The 17,819-nt window shown below is 41.9% G+C and overlaps 2 protein-coding genes across 4 annotated transcripts in view; one reads left to right on the forward strand and one right to left on the reverse strand.

The window, feature by feature from the left end:
• vps13d (vacuolar protein sorting 13 homolog D) overlaps nucleotides 1-2,552 on the forward strand; it is a 45,652-nt gene extending 43,100 nt beyond the window's left edge. For all 3 annotated transcript variants that reach the window (XM_072697451.1, XM_072697454.1, XM_072697452.1), the window contains one exon: nucleotides 670-2,552. In XM_072697451.1, coding sequence (XP_072553552.1) covers nucleotides 670-801 — 132 coding nt within the window. In that variant the 3' untranslated portion in view covers nucleotides 802-2,552. The remainder of the gene's footprint in view (nucleotides 1-669) is intronic.
• A 4,390-nt stretch (nucleotides 2,553-6,942) lies between these two features.
• On the reverse strand, nucleotides 6,943-16,828 carry dhrs3a (dehydrogenase/reductase (SDR family) member 3a). The gene is made up of 6 exons (XM_072697366.1): nucleotides 16,200-16,828; nucleotides 10,767-10,910; nucleotides 10,105-10,224; nucleotides 8,986-9,224; nucleotides 8,555-8,680; nucleotides 6,943-7,573 (listed from the first exon to the last, which is right to left on the reverse strand). Exons 1-6 carry the CDS (start codon nucleotides 16,395-16,397, stop codon nucleotides 7,489-7,491), a joined length of 912 nt encoding a protein of 303 aa, XP_072553467.1. The 5' UTR covers nucleotides 16,398-16,828; the 3' UTR covers nucleotides 6,943-7,488.
• Nucleotides 16,829-17,819: the final 991 nt, after the last annotated feature.

Consider the following 17,819-nt stretch of genomic DNA (forward strand, 5'->3'; position numbering starts at 1 on the left):
GACCAAGTATCTGACCCCCTGTGGCAGTATCCAACAACACTGGTCCTGCCAGGAAAATGGCTATAAGCTGGCCTGCAGTTAAACCCCCCCATTAACTTTTTGCTCATGGGCTCCTCTACAGGTGAAGAGTGCAATTGACTGCAGTGAAAACAAATCATTCTTTGAGCTCCCCTCCTTGTGGCACATTTTACATTCTAAGAGATACTGTCACGGTTGTCACTGTCACTGTAATATTACATGATTTTACTTAAATATGAGTCTGGTTCCACAGTGATCCACAGTTCTCATAAGCGCTTCCCCAGAGTTACATAGTGCAATTGCTGGCGTGCACACTAGTACAGTCAGGGGAGCATCACAAGTGAATTTGAAGCTGTTATTGTATGGTGAAAATGCTAAATAATACATAATCCCACCAAATACATGGGAATGCCACCAGAGCAAAAGGATTCGACTGGATATAATGCAGAGCAGTGGGTTGACTTTTGTTCCCACTGTATCATTAGGTATCAAACATTTCCACTTTCTTGAAAGATACAAAACTATTTTGCAACATTTACTCATTGTTTTGTTTTTTTTAATTCACTTTCTCAAAATTCACTTTAAGTGGAGCTCGATGGAGAACCCTTAATTCTCAGATTTGCTAAAGCACTGACCTTCCCATTTCAACAGGTTCATGTGAAGAGCGAGAGCCTTGCTGTCAAGATCTCCCAAGAAATCAACTATGCCAAGAGCCTTTACTACGAGCAGCAGCTCATGTTGCCTCCCAGTGAGAATGAGGACAGCCTGTTACTGGACTCCTAACTCTATAGTAAACTGCACCTAAATTTCCCATTTATTGGAACTGAAGGCATTCTTCTTGTAGAGCTTTTGTGGCTTGAAAGCAATGAATCAGAAAGAGCAGGCAGGCAGTTAGGCAGTCGTCTGTGCTTGCTCACGATGAAGGGATTGTTTTATGATGCAAACTAGTCTACTGTAATATTCTACATTAAGCACAGATTTAACTATGAGAAATATGCAAGAATTTTATTAAGTTCTCTGTTTGGGCTTTTTTTTTTTACAGCTGTGTATAGAGTCTGAGTGGTGTTTGTTGTTGAAAGTATACATATAACTAATGTTGTATATGTTTGTGTATAGAGCAAATATGTACATATATATATAGATAGATAAGCGCCAGTATGCCACTGTCTGCCATGTACTGTACATATCATTATTGAGAAATGGAGGATTAGGTGTAAATGGAGGCTGGGATTGCTGTACAAAACTGCCTTTAAAATAAGTGTTTTTTTAAATTTCTCTGTATCTGAGGGTGTTTTTGTGGATGATATTTAAATTGCACTGATATAGATGTAACAAAATGCTGCTTCTCTTACTGCTCACTAGAGAGCACGTTCCAGCATAAACACACACACACACAAAAACACATAGACAGAGTGTAAATGTCCTGTGACACTTTCACCACTCTGCATGCAGTCCAGTCTTGATATTTAAACCTCTAGAGTTGATTTCATTCTCTTTTTATTTATTTACATGATCTTTTTTTCTATAAGCCTTTTAGCTTTTTTGTGACTGAACGATGAATCCGTTGAGTCAGTAGTAATGCCAGATATGCTTACTGTTTGTAGAACAAGCAGTATACTAAAGGGTTGTAACACAAAATGTTGTGGGAATCTGTAATAACTGAACACTAATCACTAACTGAGGCTTGACCTGAAGTATGAAGTGCATAGATAGACTTCTTTTGACTCAAATAAACCACTGTTGCTCTGCAGTGATAAACGCAGCATTTTGTGCCTTTCGTTCTTGCCGATATTGCTTTAGAGCATCAAACAGACCACTAGCTTTAATTTTCGTTTCTTTTATGTCTGGATCTTTAAGTAGATTTATGTGAAGGCAAATCTGCCAGATAACTGCTGTCCTTTTCCAATAGTCTTGCCCAGAACTCTTGCTCAAAACCCCAGTTTTTCCACACACACACACCCCCCAACCCCTCATTATTTGGCACTTTCTACAAAAAGCACCGTTCTCTCTGTACCATACCACTGCTATCCAATGCTATGGTACAGAGGTGTATGCATATAGCGTTTCGTTTACATCTTGATCTTTTTCATATTTATTAAGTTGCTCCCAATATGTTAATAAAACTAAGAGATGGTCATCTTTATTAGACTAAGTGTGTTTCACATTGCATGATGCTCTAATGCTCTGCCCCAAAAAGCGAAAACATATTTGATGTGTTTTTGTTATTTTTCATCACACTGAGTTTATAGTATATTAAGAAGAATAGGATACATTTGTGGTATTTACTTTAGATATATCTTTTTAAATAATAATAACAATAGATACTTGATGACACAAATCAATGACATCAGAGAGAGCAGGAAGAAAAAGTAAGGTTTTAATTCTGCGCCGTTTCAGGGCGGTCACCGTGAATATGCAACAGTGTGCAGTAGACTACTGCACATAAATGAGTAGTGACTCCTAGGTTGTGTAAATCTCTCCTTTTTGTACATACTGTAAAGCCTAATAATAAAACCTGTGTATTTTTAATTAAACTTGCTCTTGTGTTTCTCCATTCACTTCATAAACTTGCTGAGGAATGCTCAGAACTGTTACACTACCATGCAAGACTGCTACTTAATGGTCTTAGCTGAATGGCATAGGCCCTTTTTAAAATAAGTATATATTGTCACACATGCCAATTGCATTAGGTCATGCAAAAACCTAATCTTCATTTTTGCCATTTTTTGACATAATGTAAATTCTGTTTGCAGTTCTGTGTATTGCATCAGAATTTCGTTATCAATGCACCAGTGGAAATGCTCCAAAATTACTTGGAATAAAATCTTTTACATTGGCTTCCATTGAAAGTTAAGAGTTTTTTTTCCTTCTCCTGTAAAGTAGCTGTTTAGGAGATACATGTTTTTTGTGACCCCAACAATATATAGATGCACACCAGTATGCCGCTGTCTGCAATGTACTGTACACGTCATTGCTGAGGGTTTTTTTCTCTATATATATCTGAGGGTTTTCTGTGGATGATATTTAAATTCCACTGTAACTATGCTTCTCCTACCCCTCATTTAAAAAAAATCCTCTTGCGTTTCTCCATTCACTTAAGCTTACCGAGGAATGCACAGAACTGTCAAGCTACTAAGAAAGATTGCTACTTAATGGTCTTCATAGCGTTATAATTGAAAGGCACCCCCACCCCTTTTTAAATAATTAGGAGTATGATTAAAATGTTATTAAAATTCAGCTATAATATCTGGTATATAACAGAGTCAGCCTACATCTGAAAAGAACATCTGAGAAATAGGTGTTACGGCCTATTTTTCTTTGACATGTTTCATCACTTTGCTCATATTACTTTTTGCAGGATGTATAAACCTCTGCTTAATTCTTGTTGGACACAGTGAGGGTTGAAATCCCTCGAGTTGAACATGGCTGTGCTCTGAGCTCCCAGCCTCCATTCCTCTTCTTGACTGACAGTGCATTGGAGGCTCCAGGGTCTCCCCCTTGCTGAGAAGCAGCTCAGGGTCCGTTTGTCTCTCTTTTCCCCCACCTCACTCATTGCTTATTGATGGATGTACACAATGCCAGTCCAGCCTAAGACCCTAAGCTGCTTAATACCAGCAATTTCAGCTCAAGGATTTCACTGAGAAGCCATGATAATCTATTAGAATGTCGCAAACTTGTATTTCATGAAGCGTTAAATGAAGCCAGATGAAGAACACAATCCTCATATCGTAGGTCAAAGATTGTTCAGCCAACTGTCGCCATTATACTCAATTTCATGCATGTTTCCTCCACCACAAAGACGTCTCCTGAGACCTTTTCAGCAAAAAAAAAAAAAAAAACATGCCTCAGTGGAATGAGTGTGCTCAGTGGAAAGAATGTCTTCAAGAAATTGAACTGGCTATTTGCTTCAGTTCAGTGCACAAGAGAGCACTATAAACCTCAGCAGATCGAGAAAGACTGAATCTTTTAAGTTACAGCAAAGTTCCTGGTATTGTTGGTGGGCTTTTATTACTGTGGAGAGTTTATAGATGAATAAAAGACTGTATTTTTTAATTAAGAGAAATCTCCTCTGATGAGAGAGGCACTGAATCATGGTCAAATTAATGAATAAACAAATATAAATGAACATACAGTGTTCCTTGGAGTGATTTTGTAGAACAGGGCTTCTGAAACTTTTTTTTTTTTTAGCTGGGCGAAAAAGACAAGGTACAATGTTCTGATGCACCGATCAGCCATTACATTAATATCATCCCAGGTGGAACCTGTATGGGCAGCCCAACTGGGAACCAGAACGTTTTGCCCTTGGGTTTGACGTTGGCCCCACATACGGATGCCCACCAGGGTCAGTGATGGGACCAGGAGGAGTTAAGCATGGACCCCATCCTGGTTGTTCACTGCATATGGGGCCTAGATGGGACTCATGTGAGATTAAGGTGGGTTGTAACAATGGGGCCCATTTGGGAAGCCCAGCTGGGTCCCAGTAACAAAGTATGTACAAACCCACTCAGACCCCACCTAGCCCACGTTCCAACCATTTGAGCCCCACATGAGCATGCTGGCTGGGACCTCTGTTTTTTACACTTACTGTCAATTTATATCAGCTCCACTTACTATATAGGAGCACTTAGTGGTTCTATAATTACATACATGATTATAACAATTCTCTGTGTACTCTGTTAGCCTCCTGTCACCCTGTTCTTCAATGGTCAGGACCTCACAGGATCACCACAGAGCAGGTATTATTTAGGTGGCGGGTCATTCTCAGCACTGCAGTGACGCTGACATGGTGGCGAGGGTGTTAGCGTGTGTTGCGCCGGTAAGAGTGGATCAGACACAGCAGAGCTGCTGGAGTTCACTCACACTGTGTCCACTCTCTGTCCACTCTATTGGACACTCCTATCTAGTTGGTCCACCTTGTAGATGTAGTGTCAGAGACAGAAGCTCATCTGTTGCTGCACAGTTTGTGTTAGTCATCATCTAGTCCATCAGTGGTCACAGGACGCTGCCCACACAATGCTGTTGGCTGGATATTTCTGGTCCAGCATTACCCTGAGGTGTTTAAAAACTCCAGCAGCACTGCTGTATCCAAGCCATTCATGCCAGTGCAACACACAGTAACACTCCACCACCATGTCTGCGCTGATAATGACCCACCACCCAAATAATACCTGCTCTGTGGTGGTCAGCTTTGTGGGGTCCTGACCATTGAAGAAAAGGGTGAAAGGAGGCTAATAAAGTATGCAGAGAAACAGATGGACTACAGTCTGTAATAATAGAACTACTAAGTGCCTCCTGTGTGGTAAGTGGATGTACAATGTACAAATAGGGTAGGTAAGGAATGCTGTGTAAAAACCACTGTCAGGATCAAAACTAAGTATCTGTATCCATCCTATGAGAGTGAAGTGGGCGGGGAGGGGGAGGACCTTATATTGTTGTAATTGTAGGGGTCTATTTTGTTAGAGAGCGACACAGCAGGCGGTTAAAACATCCAGAGACCTTCTGTTTATCTGAGTCAAACTAACTTGTGGAGTATAGAGGAGTATACAGAGGACTGGATCGTGTTTTAACCAAACTTTAAGCCAAACTTGGGAAAAACATACCATAGAAGAACCTAAATGAGTGTTAAGAAGTTCAAACCTCCACGGAACCTTAACTCCATAACAAGAACCTTTACTTTTGAAAGTGTATAGTATCAACGGTTCCTGCCAACTAATGTTTGAGACTATGTAGGTTATATATGTGCAGTGATGAGGCCGCAAAGTTTTACATGACTTCACGCCCCCCCACCCCCGTCCCTCCAGCGCCTCTGGACAGCCGTTACGGTCCCTCCTTCTCTCCTTTCCACCTGTGCTGGGTCTCATGAAGCTGTTCTGTTCGCTAGGCGAAGAGTTCATCACAGGGTGAGCTGTCCGTCCAACAGCCTCCTCACATTTATCTACTATTTGGCTAACCTTGCTCTGAACTCGCCCCCTGAGATTTGAGCTGACTTCTCCAACACACGTGTGGGCCATGACACAGTTTCATGTCATGATCCCAATCTGAAAGATTTCCACTGGCAACATCGGCCACACGAAGATCCAAGGTTTAGTTTCAAGTTGAGTCAAACAGCTTGCTTAATTTTGGTGTTGCCAGCAGTTGAAGAAATAGGCCGCAACATGCCAATAGAGGTTTTTGAGGAGAAACAGCAAAAGCAAAAGCAAAAGCTGATGATGGTGACATTTGGAGACTAGGGTTTGCTTGTTTAGTCTCACTATTTGTTTTTCTTTTTTTTCCCGATTGGGTCATACAGCTTGCATTATTGCCTGGCATGAAATGATTTCAGGTTCTGAGCTTGTTGCTTGGTTGGGTACATCCACAATCCACACAGTGCCCGGTTCTAATAAAAGTTGATTCTGTGCAGTGATTGAGATGCAGAGGACAGTTTTATACCTGGCATGCAATGAGAGAAGGACAACAGCTGCCTGTTATTAGTCTGGTTGTATTTTATGAGGTACTAGCCTCTGATCTCGAGAGCAAAATGACTAATGCAGAGGTGAGGCAGGGGTATTTTTATATAGTTTGCCTTCTAAGGGATACGACTTTCCTAAGGATGATCATTTATAACAGCTGGGTACGGAAACACATTTGACAAAGCTGAAAACGATGCCGGCAACCCTTGATTATTTGAGTAAACCCACTGAAATCCGTCCATTAGCCCTCCAGTGGCTGACCCTCTGCAGCGTGCTTTCCTGTTAAGTAGAGCCTGTGTTTTGACAACCCTACCTCAAGCGCTATGAGCTCATGATTGGCTGGCCTGCTCTGGAGGAATGCTGACCATGAAATGCCTGTGAGTTTTGGCTGAGAAGGAACAAGCTCACTGCCAGGGACATACATTCCCCTGTTTTCTGACCCACATGAACACGCTCGGAATAACACTGGCTGGCGTTGTTTTAATATCAAATACTGTTTATTCAGTGTTGACATTAATATGGAGAAGATTACACTGGATTTACTGAAAATGAGTCGGAGAAACAACCTGCAGTGTCTTAAATTACAACAAAACAGCTCTTGAAATTAGTAAGAACCAACAAAACGTACTCTAAACCCATGACATCTGTGTGAAGGTCTGACATCCTTGTTGAATGTTCTTCTAGAATGTTCCCCAAACCAGTTTCTCTATTGGTTAATGAGTCTAACTCCAGTACGCTTACAGGTCCGAGGAGAGCTCTCACTAGCAAACCTGCGAGCCATTCAGACTAACACACCAATATTACCAGCACAAGCAACTACGAAAGATCAATCCATGCTACACCCACTGACGAAATGATGCTGGACAGACAAGCCACTGTGATACACCATGTCCCTGTGATCCTGAAGTCCTTTGCTACAGCTTGTTTTCGGCTCGTTGCAGGGACAGGGGAGTGCTTGAAGTGCTCGATAAGTTTGTTGAAAAACACTTTTCTCATTCCATGCTTCCCGGGAGCCACTGCTTTATGTCCGTCCCTTGAACGTGTTCATGCAGGTGTAGCTTCCTGCAAATTTGTGGATTTCCTCCAGAGCACTCTGAGGCAGAAGGCTGGGGGACAAAACGAGAAAATCTAACGTTAATTTATGGTTGCGGGAGGTAAACACAGCAGTGCTACAGCTGTCTTTAGGCCTTGGTAAACAGGTACATTTGAATACAAACAGCACAAGATACAAGACACAAGACTGGATTAATTGAATAAAAAATTATATTTCACTTTTTTGTCCGTGTTGATGATGAAGGGCTGTATGACCCTGTGATTTAGTTAAAGCAATAGCAAGAAAGCAAAAGTTTACATAGGCTTCCATGACAGTTTCATGCAGTTTGAGGCAAGTGTGTGAGGATTTAGACATGCGGCTGTCACCATTCAAATTGATACAGTATAATTGGTATTGTTTTTTAAAAGATATTAAGATATGAAGAAATGTAGAATTCTACATTTACTCCATCACTTTTTCAATTTTTACTCCCTACATTTTAGACATACAAAATACAAATCTCGAATAGGGTTGCAGTGGTATACTGCTGTTAGTTATACTGTTTCAAAAAAATTATGGTTATTATATCATGTACATTTGCTTAGGACTGGTTTTAGGGAACAAATGCAACTGAAAAAGAATCCCACTCATTTCTTACTATTTTCTAGTTTTAAAAAGCCAAGCAATCAATCGAATAATGGATAAAATAATCAGCAGATTAATCCATGATGAAAATCATTATTAGCTAACTTTATTTTCAAAAGTTAGACATTTTGCCTAGACTTCCATTAGCAAACTGTTTTAACTGCAGTAAACATTTTGTTCGGACAAAAAAAATATTTTCATTCCTTTAAGGGTCAATTTTTATTATTATTATCAATAAGAATCATTTTACCTTTAACCCCGTCTCTATACTTTGACTACAGTACAGTTTCTCTATATAGAGAAGATACTTTAGAAACGAAAGGAAGCAAGTGAGTAAAGTAAGTAAGTGAGCTTTAACAGAAAGCTTCAACAGGACACTTCACATCAACAGTAGAAGTCTGAAACTCACCTCTTTAGGGCGACAAGAAAGTGCATGGTCCATGGCAGAACAACAAAAGCAGTGTTGGTCCTGACTGCATCTACAGTTCTCTGGGCCACCATCTCAGGATTCAGAGGAGGAAAGAGCTGAGGGAACCTGGCAAATTAAACCAAGTGTTACAGTTGAGTGAATGACCTTATTTCTAGTGTATTAACCCTCATTTACATTAATGGCATTAGGCAGACGCTCAGAGCGATTTATGAAAGTATTTCATAATCATCATTCACTCAGAACAGCTACTATCAACAGACCCCAAATTCAATACTTTTGAGCTCCGAAACTGCCAGAAATGAGCCACACAATAACCCTGGCATGCATGGAATCTCTATCTCCATGCATGCCAGCATTTTCAGCTAGGTCTAGACACATGTAGACAGAACAAGGCCTAACTCATAACCTACCTGACTCGCATGCCCTGAAACATCTCTGTGTCTGTGTGGAAGGGCAATATTGTGGTGCAGTCCACTCCTGGGCAGTCCAGCAGGCCCAGAGTCAGACTCTCCATGAAGGCGTAGGCCGAGGCTTTGGACGTGCAGTAGTCAATGGCTCCAGGGATGGAAGAAAGAGAAAGGATGGAGTTGATGCATACCACGTGGCCGTGGCACAGCTCCAGCATCCGAGGCAGGAAAGCTTTCGTGGTCTGTGGGGAGGAGAGACGGGACACATTCGGCATTGTTCTTACTTTTCACTGCTATTCCCCTGACTAGCTTTAGGAATTTCCAATAACAAGAAGAAAAGCTTCAGCACAAAAGCGATGCGGATTGTACGAAGGCCATGGAACATCCCATAAGAGAAAGTAATCCGTCCAACTAGAAGTCTTGATTGATTTAGCAGATGTTTGGCAGAATTTTGGCCCGCATTTGTTCGTTTGATCTCAAGTCACAGGATTAATGACTGTGAACTACTATTATTACATCGATCCACTGGCCTTACCGTGCCTTAGCGTATCAAAGGCTCTTCTGCCAAAAACCTCCATGTGTTTTAAGTTAGGAGCACAACAAAGCACTACCACCTTCGGCACTAGTTACTCGACGTATATCTAAAACATGTGAACGCCACCTCTGATTATCATCCGCTGTGAATTCCTTCAGAGTGTGACCAGAGTTTGGACCTATATATTCGATCAGGTTTCCTATGAAGGTTCTTTTAACATAGATTCAGCTTCAATCTTTTATTGGAAATGAAACTCTGGGAGGTTGTTTGAAGAGCAGCCAGCTATCCTGAGCGGGTTTGTTGTTCTAGAAGTTCTTCTATACAAGAACCTCTGATTGTTTTATGTGAGGAATGCGATGTTTAAAGCACACTTTTTCCTCTCCTGGCAATAACATCGATTAATTATGAGGGAATATTCCAAAACAGATAGCACGCCAAATGACTTGGATGTGTTTATGTAAGTAAGAATGTTTTGAAATCCACAAAGAAAGCCGTGTGCAATTGTCGGGTTCAGGGGAAGGTTACAGTGGGACGATCCTCTTGTATTCCTTAGAGGGAAGAAAATGAGCGCTGGGCTCTTTACTTACCCAGAATTGACCGAGTGCATTGATGTGCTGCGTTTTCAGAAGTGCATCATCATCGCTGTTCATCAGACTTTTCCCATGAACCACTGCTGCGTTATTCACCAGAATGGTAACATCTCCAACCTTTAAAGGAATTAAAACATTCAGTCTGGACTGGTTCCATATACAGAGTATAGCACTGCTTAAAACCACACGTCTGTGATTATTGCATGTTTCACTGTAGTGTATGTAGCCTACTTTTGTGCTTAAAGATCATTTCTCTAAGTGGAACTCCACTTCTTCTAGTGTTCACCTTAGCAGTCCAAGATTTTGGATCCTATTGTTTCAAGTTGCAGTGAATATAAAGCCTGGAGATCTTCTGAACGGTTCCTAGGGTCACTAAAGTTGTTTGGTTTTCATGTCAGGAGCTCAGTCTATAAATTTTAAGGTGGTAGTGTAGCCTTCCTTCAGCTTTTCTACACATCAAATCAGAGGCTTTGCTGTTCACAGAGCATGCCTTCGAGGCAAATAGGCTCATCCTTTGGCTGCAGTAAAGCACATTCATTCTTTATGGACATCGCTGACCACAAGAAATAGTAAGTAGGTTCATCCTATGAAATCATATTCAGCTCTGGATCCTTGGAAGTGTTCTCAGTATTGTGCAAACATAGACGGTTTTACATTACCTTCTCCCTCACCACCTTGGCCTGCTGGTACACCTCCTCCCTGTTCCCCACATCACACACAAAGTAGTGGCATTCTGTCCCTGCCCTGGAGATCTCCTCACAGGTCTCTTTCAGACACTTCTCAGTGCGCCCCCACAGAATCACCTAAAAGAGGAAGAGGAGGAGCTGTCAGAAGCCAGCAAAATCACAGCAGGAAGACCTTCAGGTTTGCAATCCTGAGTCCAGAGAGCATAACTGGTCTTGATCTCTCTTGGTGGGCAGGATTGCCCCCCCCCACCCAATCAGGTAGTGCAATGCTTGCCAGAATGGGCTCCAAGCATGTTGAGGTGCTCAGTGACGTTGCGTTAGCTGCAGTTTGAGAAGATGCAGTGGTGCTTTACAGGACAGCCTTCAACCTTCCAGTGCTAGTAGTGTTGTTTAAGAGGGAGGACCTGGCTAGTAGGTGGGAACTGGATGAAACTAGGATAGAAGCAATCCCGTCCCTGTGTTGTGAGCTGGGTTCCAAGCAAAAATTTGGAAAACAACTGGCCTAAATGATCTTACTAATACAGCAGATGGTTCTTTCAAGTAACCTTTTTGTAACGAAATGTGTGATGGCAAAGAACGGCCCACATAACATAAAGGTTTAAGATTTAGCCCTACTTTTAAGAGTGTAGTTCAATGCTCTCGCAGGTTCATGAACAAGACAGCCTAGAACATCCGACCATCACTATGATTTCCAAACATTATTACACAAACAATGTGTTGGTGTTCCCTCATTGGGGGGGGTTGTGTTGGGGTGGGGGTGAAGGCTGAGATGTATTCCCATATCTTTCGGCAGGAGGCTGCAGGAGAGCCAGTGAGAGTGATAGCAGACGGGGTCAGCCTGCGTGGGCCGCTCTACTCACTGGCTATTAGATCTGTCATTCAGGGGAGGTCAGAGAGAGGTAACGCAAAAATGAGTCCTCCTCCCTCACCCCGTCCGTCTTCATCTCTCTCTCTCGCTCTCACTCACACACAAACACACCGACACACACACTCGCACACGTTCAAAGGCATTACACGGTTCAGTCGCCTGATGAACCCTTTTTTGTCTGCATAATATCTCAGTGAGCGAGAGAGAAAGAGAAAGAAAGACAGAGAGAGAGAGAGAGAGTGAGAGAGAAAGGGAGAGAGAGTGCACACTAGGATAAGCAGGCAACAGGTGTGCTCTCTCAACTGCTGAATGATCTGCCTCCTGACTCGTGCCTAACCAGTGTCACAATCAGCACACGGAGAGTGTCCCATTATCAGTAAAAGTTCAAGCAGCAGGGCCACTGGAGGACAAGCGGAGGGGGCAGCCTGTGCTCCCCTCATTAGGGCAGTGCTGCTGGGGTCAGGCTCAGGCCAATGCCCAGCTGGGAGCATGGAAGCTCTCCTGGCTCTACACCTTTACCACCACGCTCTACCATGAATGTACTGCAGGACTTCTTTTCCTATCACTGCAGGTTCACACTGTTCCAGAGCCCTGTTCTGCTTATGAAGCTGATTCATACCTGCACTAATAACAGTCTAACCATGGAAAGTATTCGTTTGATGTATCAGCTCTGTGTCTGGACACCGTACACTGGCCTTACACTATACTGAGTTCCTTACCAACCATGTTATAATATCTAACAGGCTGTATATTGCAGCTGTCAAAATCCTTGTATGTCCAAAATGGCAACTTTACAAGAGAAGTAAAAGAAGGCTTCTTAACTTTCAGTGGAAGTCGATGTAACAAGCTTGTATTCCAAGTCATTTTGGGCTTTTATTTTGGTCCATTTATCATGATTTTTTTTAACCTGATCAGATTCACATTATGTCAAAAAGTGACAAAAGGAAATAATGGAGATACAAGGTTTTGTCTGAGCCATACAATACCAAATTGTCCATTAATTACAACATCAGGACATATTTAAGCTATTAAGATAATATACATGCATAAGGACGCAGAAAGTCCACTGGTGTTTCTGTCTAAGCTTCCACAGTTAGAAGAACAATGTGCGTCTGAAAGGACGTGGAGCTGATCTCTTGATGAGAAATAATAAACCAGATGAAGAAGAATCTTTGCGAATCAGACTGAAGCTGCTGGTGTTTTCAGAATGATGGACCAACTACCCCAGATTCCAGACCTCAGCATCAGATTAAGCTCATCCTTTGTGCACAGTAAGCAAGATAACCCCAGCAATTAGGTGCTCAAGGGTTCCTCAGTAATGAAGGTGTGTAGGGAGGAGTAACCACTAGCGGATCAAGCCAGCAACCTTCTGCTGCCAGCCTTGCTTCTCTAACCGATGGACCCAAGCACCCAAGACAAAACCCTTTTGACTTCAGTGGGAGTTGAACTCAACCTAGTCCACAGTTTGGATGTATTTGGGATGACGTGGAAGGTGAGAGACATAAAAAATGCTTCACACTTGACTGGACTTTCAAGGTTGTGGAAAAACAGCCCTGCAGATTTCTGCACAAACACTGAAGGAGAGAATAAATGTATGTAGTTGTCAAGGCTGGTAACTTGCCAAAAATGTGAAAAAAATGATAACAAAATTATATTTTCTGGGTATTTTGTATGCAGCTGAAAGTTTTATTATTTAAACGGAACATTTAAATAAATTGAAATAAATAAATACTGAAAAAATGCTCTCTGTGTTTTGCACAGTACTGTACATTGCTTTATATTAGGGATCTCTCCAATGATCCAAGTGAGATTCTGAGTAAATCCCATTTCTTTCATTAGAAATCTCATTTGTTTATCATATTTTAATTTTCCGGTGCGGCCCAGGGGGGAACTGCTTTTTATAACTGAGTCTTAGTTCCTCTCAGTGTTGTTTCCTCAGGCTTTTAGAGAGCTTTTCCCACCCCTGTCCCTCAGCTTACTCACAAGCTGTTTAGTGAATTGTGGTCTACTTTAAAAAGCAATATTTATTGAACTTTTACTGAACTGATGTGTGTTGTTGGAACCGTAGAAGCTAATATTGGGTTTTAAGTGATTAGGTGCTCTAATCATGTTAAATATACACGTTTCACTGCAGAACAGAACCAGCATTTTACAGCATTCTCCAAGATCTTCCAGTGAACAACAGGTCAAAAGAGAGGAACTGACACTTACGGTCTTCCTGACTTTTGTATGCTTAATCAGTTTGGCTTACAGACACACACACACACACACACACACACACACACACACATTTGTGCACTTATTCAACTCCTCTGGCTTTCCATTTGAGTCTTTTCCTCTGGGAGTAAGAAGCCTGCACAATAACACTGATGACATCATCAGCCCTACTCTACTAAAGCTGGCTGACCTGCCAATGAACTTGGTTGTGGTAACCAATCTGTAAGGTGCTTTTTTGCCTACTACACCACCTGCATGCAATCCATTCACACACACAGATGCACCAACCTACAGCCACAGGCATGTACTCATCATGTATACACACACACACATATATATATATACACACTCTCACGCTCTCTCACACCTAAACACACATATTGTTCTAAAGTCGAACAGGTAGGCCTGTCATTGATCTCGTTGGAAACATTGATGCTTTATTGTTATAACAGGGGTCAGGGCTCAGGGGTCAGGGAAGTTTCAAAGCTCAATCTTGACTGTACTGCCAAAAAACGTGGTGATAATGTGTTGAACTGTGCTTCATCCTACGTCTTTTTCTCCCCCATCCAACACAGGGAAGTATGAGCATGGAGGTTAAAAAGTCATAGATCATTTAAGCTCAACAAAACAGTCAGTCTTGCCTGTCAGCACTCCATTGTTGGGCATTTGTAAAAGCAGAAAGGCTTAGGAAACACCTGTGTTTGTGTGCCCGCAGAGGAGAATCCGAGGAGGCACATGAAACACAAGCGACTCTGCGTTCGGGGGCAGTGGCAGTTCACTCCAACTTTTGTTGGCTGGGGACATTTAACCAGGCCATCACATGGAAAACCACAATACACAGACTCCATTAAGGTCTTAAAGGAGTAGCTCAGGCAAATAGGCCAACACGCCTAACAATGAATGGAAGTTAAACACCAATTAGAATGATGTCATTTGCATAATGTTAATTGGTAGCTATTCACTTTCATTCACTGTTAGCAACATTAGCATTTCTGACTGAGCTATTCCTTTAAGGGGGGGGGGGGGGGTTCTACCTCTCAGTGAAACCCACTGCATTGCTAATGCTTAGTCTCTCTAGACATCCAATCACTCCATTCTTTATCTTGAGTGCTAATAAAGGATTATATAGGGTACTCCATGGACTGCTGATAATTGTTTAATGACACAATCACTGGCACATTTCCTAACATATTATTATAGACATCACCCACACACTGAAATTGACATGATTCAAATGTGACAAGTGGTAACACACAAATACACAAGTATGTCACATCAACACAATTTCTGTCTTAAAGTTGTCACCTGATGTGCCAAGTCAATATATAGGCTGAAATGACTACTTCACCAAAAATCTAATTTATCAAAATTGCCCCTTATCCAAACTGCAGTTTATCAAGTGAAGTCATGGTTGGTTCAACACTGGATCTACGTGGCTAATATAATAGATATGAGCTTAAAGGACCAGTTCACCAAATAATAAAATTGAACCAACATGTAGTTGATTAAGTCAAGTCTTTGTTGTTGTCTGAAGTTGACTTTACTGCACTGAAGGTCCTTGGCTAATATAATAGATATAGGCTTAAAGGACTAGTTCACCGAAAATCAATTTTACAACCAATACATTACATTCTCCCGTACCCAAAATGTGGTGGAACAGACTAATTCATGGCTGTTGTCTGAAGTTTACTTAAGGTTTCCCAGGAGCTACTTATATATAATACATATAAGGATAAAGGACAAGTTCACCAAATGCTTAAATTTACAAACTTTTCACCATAATGTAGTTGGTTATGTTAAGTCATGGTTGGAGTCAGAAGTTCACTTCAGTTTTGCACTGGATTTACCTGGTGAATATAATAGATATACATGCAAAAATGAAAAATGAATGCAAAAGTTAATAAGCAAGTTTCCCACACCAACCACATCTTTGGAGTGAGGGATAATTTGTATAAAGTTTATGTTTTGGTGAACTGCCCCTTTCTAGCTTGACTAGCGGTAATAACATTAAGCCATGCACAGAAATGACACGTTAATTAAAATATACTTATTGTTCTACCATATAATAAAGACAAATATTACGCTAATTAAACTGATTAGTTGCCTAAAAAGTGACACCAACACAAACTTGGATGCAGGTGATCTACGCTGGAGAATTGATCAAAGTGGAAATGTCAAGACGTTTACCTCGTTTTACTGTGTGTAACTGCCTTCAGAATGGCAATGCCTTGCGCAACTGTCTAAACGGAGTCATGCATTACGCGTGAAGTTGCGCGTCCTAAAGCGCAGCTCAGGTAGGATAGAGCTGTTATTTCTGGTACCTTTTTGGCTCCTTGCTTGGCAAATTCTATGGCCAGGTGACGGCCGATTCCTCTGCCTCCTCCGGTGACCAGCACCACGTCAGTCCCTAGGTCTTTGCGCCTCGGGGGCAGCAAAAAGCGCACGGCTGCCTTCAGGACGCACAGTAATATCTGAAGGGGAAAGAGCAGCGCGCATCCCCACAGCTTTAGATCCATCATAACGAGCGAGTGTACCAACTGCTGGAGAGCCCAAGAAGAAGAGCTGCTGAAGTCCAGTGGGAGTGCGTGAGTGTGTGTGTGTGTGTGTGTGTATGCGTGTGTGCGCCACTGCCGTTCAGCCTCCTCTAGAAGTTTCACGCAGCCTTGGTGGTGTGGTAGGACCCTCCTGGTTGGAGCGCGCCTCGATATAAAGCCGGGAGCCAAGCTCAGACTTTGTACCAGTCCAGGTGTCTCCAGTCTAGCCTGCTGGCTGAGTTAGCCACACTCAGGTACACACACACACACACACTAATGAACGTTGTTATGAGAGAAGACTGGAAGCTCACGTCTTGCCTCAGCATCAGACTCTTACACTTGGAAGTTGCCCAGCCAGTCTTCCCCCTTCACAATCATTCCCAGTCCAGCCTGTCAGAAGCTGTCGTGACTTTCCTGACCACTGTTCTCGATTCTAGACTTCAAGAACCCTGCTGTCAGTGCTTGGGGAACGCATGTACCCCTCCCATACACACATACACACACATTTAAGCAAGCAGAATCATCTTTTATTGTTACCATGTGACTGATTTGGACATCAGCTACTGATACACAAGAACCTTCTTCAGAAGAAGCCAAATGTTTAATAAAATACATAAAAAATGATTTGCAACAAACATCAATGAAGTGGGATTAAATAGCAGTGCTTTATTTATCGTCTTGAATTGCTTCTCGCGATACAAAATATCACAGTTCGTAGGGCTTTCTACAGAGAGAACAAAAACAAGGTATAAAATCCTCTCTCTTACTTAAGAACTCTGCTTTTTATATCTCTGACTAGAAATGGGTCTCTAACGCATTACATAACTGACCAGAAATCACACAGCACTCCAGTCACGCTGCTTTAGGAGTCTTTTGTTGTGAAGTCTCCACCGCCACCTACTGGTGAGATGTGGCAGGTAAAGCTGCTTCTACTTGGTTAGCAGTCGTTTAACCTTCTTTCTAGGCGACAGTGTGGTCACCAACTCTCTTCCTGAAGATCTACCCTGCTGCTGCTTTCACCTCTACCCCAAACCTAACACACCTCAGCTAACTGTGGACGTCTGTAGACTGAATAATACAAAACCTCCCCTTCTACCCAGAATGTAGCTGATGACGTGAAGTCATGGTTGGTGTCTTAGGTTTACTTCAGTTTTGCACTGAAGCTGTTTAGCTAATACAATAGATATAGGCTTAAAGGACTCGCTCACCAAAACATAAAAAGTGCAAACATTTTTCTTTAACCAAAATGTAATGGATCAAGTCATAGTTGGTGTCTGAAGTTGAGCTTTGCACTAGAGCTACTTGACTAATATAATAGATATAGGCCTAAAGGACTATAAAAATGTGCAAAATTGTCCTTTACCCAAAATGTAGTGGAACAAGTGAAGTCATGATTGGTGTCTTAAG

This window comes from Salminus brasiliensis, chromosome 14, assembly GCF_030463535.1.
Source record: "Salminus brasiliensis chromosome 14, fSalBra1.hap2, whole genome shotgun sequence".
Classification (NCBI taxonomy): domain Eukaryota; kingdom Metazoa; phylum Chordata; class Actinopteri; order Characiformes; family Bryconidae; genus Salminus; species Salminus brasiliensis.